General features: G+C 30.9%; 1 protein-coding gene across 1 annotated transcript in view; it reads left to right on the top strand.

Annotated features, from left to right (window-relative positions):
- The first annotated feature begins 2,109 nt into the window (after nucleotides 1-2,109).
- Nucleotides 2,110-4,200, top strand: part of LOC107487359 (uncharacterized zinc finger CCHC domain-containing protein At4g19190) — a 3,785-nt gene continuing 1,694 nt past the window's right edge. Inside the window, exons 1-4 of the mRNA XM_016107975.3 lie at nucleotides 2,110-2,472; nucleotides 2,578-2,720; nucleotides 2,856-2,984; nucleotides 3,324-3,525. Of these exons, the coding sequence (XP_015963461.1) occupies nucleotides 2,185-2,472; nucleotides 2,578-2,720; nucleotides 2,856-2,984; nucleotides 3,324-3,525 (762 nt within the window). The 5' untranslated portion in view covers nucleotides 2,110-2,184. The remainder of the gene's footprint in view (nucleotides 2,473-2,577; nucleotides 2,721-2,855; nucleotides 2,985-3,323; nucleotides 3,526-4,200) is intronic.

Raw genomic sequence — 4,200 nt, 5'->3', positions numbered from 1 at the left:
TATTGTTTTATTTTTGATAAATTAGATAAACACTTTTAGGCACCATAACATTAACATTCACCTAATATTATATACCTCTATAATTATATTTCTTCATCCTTTTTGAACTGCATTGAGATTCTCCAGTGTGCTGCTTGTAACTCTTCTTCTAGGGCCTCAAAATCCTCCCGGCCATTAGTCCTTAGAGCAAGAAGTATGTTTTTTAATAGGAGTCAATCTTATTCAAACTACGAAGACTTATTTTTTTTTTTGGTGTCTAAAAAGAAATAGTTATAGTTGTCATCATTGTAGTTAATCATATACAGTTATTTTTTTTGGTGACTTAATCATATACAGTTTGCTTAGGGAACAAATTTTTTATTTTGATCAATAATCAGTAAATAGACAATGATTAAGATTTTTTTTTTAAATTAAGCTTGAGACTCAAACTCAAAATTTTTAAATAAAAATAAAAAAATTATACCATTTAAGTTATAGTTCGTTGGATTAAGATTTAAGAAAAAAAATTAAAAATGATTAATTATTAGTTGAAAAACAGTTTGTTTTATATTTTTTTTACCACTTATTAATTCAAGTTAAATTGAAAAAGAATTAAACAATAAAAATTTATTATTTTTTAATGCAGAAACTCACCTGCAGTCGACTGCAGGTGAAGTTGCTTCTGAATAGCTGACACGTGTTACTATATGGTTTAAAAAAAATCGGTTTATTTTATATAAATGGTTTATTTTAAAAAACCGGTTTGAATTGGACCAAGTAGTTACTTTTATTCCCTTCTTCTTCGTTTCGCGCGTAAAATTCGTTCTCTTTCAATCCCTTTTTCAGAACTAATATGAAACTTTCAATTAGATATGTTCCTTTTATTTATATTTCTTAATCAAATTTATTATTTCAAATGTATTTCTTAATTTATGTTTTTATTCATTCCTCTGTGAATGATGAAAATTATTTAATAAATACGTACATATTTATGTCATCACACCATTTTGATGTTCAAGATCATAAATGCCAAGATGGAAGACAAAAATGTAATTATGGTATAACGTAGATTAGTTGATAGCATGAGCATTGTTGAAATTTTGGCATGATCTCTTTCATATTTGTTATAGTTTATTGTGATGATATGATAGTAGTTTAATTGTATTAGTTAGGTCCTTTTTATTTGGTTGAATTTTTTCTATGGCTATCCTATTCTTGATGGCAATGTCAAAATAAATATTTTCATTAGTTGTTTTTTTTTCTCTATTTTTGAATCAATTTTATTTTGAAAAAATTTATTAAAAATTTTTGTTGTAAACAAAATTAATAATATTATGTTTAATTATTTAAGGAGACTAAATTAATATTTTGATTAGATACTTTTGTTTTATTGAAAATAAATTCTAGTTGATAAGTAAAAACACAAAACAGTGAAATCATAATTTCTAGACAAGTAAATTATAGTCTTATTATCTTAAAAAAATAATTTATTTATAGAATAATATTAAAAAATCAACAATAATTTGCATGAAAATAGTTTATTAGTAAAATAAAAGTTAATTGATTGATTACCATAAAATTTAATTTAACGATAAATTTGTAATTTAACATATTTTTACAGCTTAATTTAAAATCTGTTTACAACTTAATTTAAAAGCAACTGAAAATACACAAAAAAAAGGACAGATAATATTATTTATGCCGTTCCTATAAAAAAACCGTAAATTTTGTTTCTTTTTCAGAATACTAAATTTTACTTTTTCAAACAATTTGTATACATATATTTAACAAAAATTAAATAAAAAAATTTTAGATAAATTTAAATTCAAATTGGTTAATATAAATAAAGAAAAAGAACATATCAAATTCATCTGTTAGGAATTTAGAAATAACACGCAGAAAGAATTTAAATTATTTTAAAAGTAGTTATTTGATCTATTCAAACCGATTTTTTTAAATAAACCATTTGTATAAAATAAATCGATTTTTTTTAAACCATACAATAACACGTGTCAACGATCCAGAAGCAACTTCACCTGCAGTCGACTGCAGGTGAGTTTCCACCATTTTTTAATTTGTTTTAAACTTAATTATCCATTATTATTCACCAAAAATAATAGAAACAATCAGAAGAAAGAAACGACGCCCGTTCCGCCGAATCATCTCGTTATTCAATAATCTTGCTCGGAGAGAGAGAGAGAGAAGATGGATGGAGAAGAAGGAGGAGGCATAAGGCTGAGCAAGAGGTTCAACGACAACGGCGGCGGCGGCGAGGTCGACTACAAGACGAAATCTGGAACCGCGTGGAGCCACTCTTACCTGAACCAGAAGCCATGGCACCCTCTCTCTTACCCGAACCAGCGCCGCAAGTGGATCGCCGAGCAGACCCACGCCCACCGCCAGCGACGTTCCGAAGAGGTGGCGCGTGAGTACGCTCAGGAGCAAGAGTTCTTCCGCCAGACCAATCTCATCTCCAAGAAAGACAAGGAAAAGGTATAAAGCTCCCTCTTTTATACCTACCCTCTTCCTTTTTCCCTATTTCCTTGATTGGATCGTAATTTTCTCTTCAATTTTGCTAATGGGGTCAATTGGGTTTAGGTGGAGTTGATGCAAGCTGTTAGCTTTATGTATGTTCGTCCTCCTGGTTACAACGCTGAGGCTGCCAAAGCTGCCGAGTTAGCTGATGAGAAGAGAAAAGAGGAATTGAGTAATGGTGCTGGAGGACCCTCATCCTCTTCAGTGTAATTCTATTTGTCTACTACTTCTGAATTATTGTTGTTTTTTTTAGTGAATGAGAGGTTAAAAGTTGGATTTTTTTTTCAGTTATTTGGTGGCTTGATTTGTTTGTTAATTCGTTCCATTGATTTGCTATGCAGGCCGCCGAGTTCCTTGCCTGACAAGGATCATTTAGGTGAAGAGAAGAAGAAGAAACCAAGGCCTAAAGATGTTTTTGGTCGCCCTCTGCCAACCGAAGAAGAATTTGAGATTCTGAAAAATGCACCAAAGTATGTATATCCATTAGGTTTATTTATTTTCTGTGTTGTTTTGTCTTTAATTATGATTTAGAGAGCTGTGCTATTTTCTTTTGTTAAATCATGGAAATGGGAGCTGTGTTAAGTCAACATTCAGATGTTGAAAGTGCTTGAAATCTGTAGTAACAAGTGCTGCCGAGATTAGATCACTTTGTTAGGTGATTGTAAATTTCTGTGTCATTTCCATACATTGCCTTTTAACACAATTCAGTGTGTTTCATGGTTAAATTGTTTTGCTTCCATGAGTACTGGTACAACATGAATTGTTATTGATTTATTTAGTTGTAATCTTAGTAACTGAATGTTTTTTAGGCTGGAAACAGGAGTTGCTGGTAGGGTGAAACCTTTTGGAGTTGAGGTTCGCAATGTAAAATGTTTAAGATGTGGGAACTACGGCCATCAAAGTGGTGATCGTGAATGTCCCTTGAAGGATGTTATAATGCCTAATGAAGAGAGCAGATTGAAAAGAGATGACCCCTTGAATGCTATCCTCGCGCACACAGACCCTACTGAGGTCAGTTACTCACGTTTAGTATACTATTGTTTTGAGAATTTCACAATTTAGTCTTGACAATGTCAACTGTTTCACTTATGCATCATTTGAGTTTGGCTTATTTAAAATGTTATAAGTTAATTCTTTGACAAATTTGAAATTTGTTTGCATATGAATGTTACTTGCTTTTCTTTTACTTTTTTTTCATCCTTCCATTAAGTAATACATTGTTCAACTCAATCACACCATGATACCACTAAACTGCAATATGTTTGTTACAGCCTTACCAAAAAATAAAAAATAAAAAATAAAGGAAGAAAGAAAGAAAGAAAAAGAAAACAAGCTTATATTGCATTGTGTAGGTGTATATCTGATTGCAAATTGATATTCACATTTGCTGAGAATTGCATTAAGAAAAATGTCAATTGTGCCTGTCCTCCTAAATCTCTAACCCAATTTCTATTTTCTCTGATATCTAAGGAGCCTAAATTGCATGTATATGGACTTTGCATATTTTTTTTTCTACATGCGCTGATTCAGACGAAAGTCTTAGAAAAGAAAGATCCTTCCCATGTGGATTAGGAATCTTTAAGTCAGGCTCCCACCAAATTCCATAATAGTTACACTGGTTTACTGTTGGTTATTGCATTCTTATGTACTTGTAATGCAAATTATTGTCTAGATGCAGTTAAGATG

The sequence above is a fragment of the Arachis duranensis genome, chromosome 5 (genome assembly GCF_000817695.3).
Source record: "Arachis duranensis cultivar V14167 chromosome 5, aradu.V14167.gnm2.J7QH, whole genome shotgun sequence".
Taxonomy (NCBI): domain Eukaryota; kingdom Viridiplantae; phylum Streptophyta; class Magnoliopsida; order Fabales; family Fabaceae; genus Arachis; species Arachis duranensis.
The sequence above is the reverse complement of the archived record's forward strand: the minus strand, read 5'-3'. Positions and strand labels throughout refer to the sequence as shown.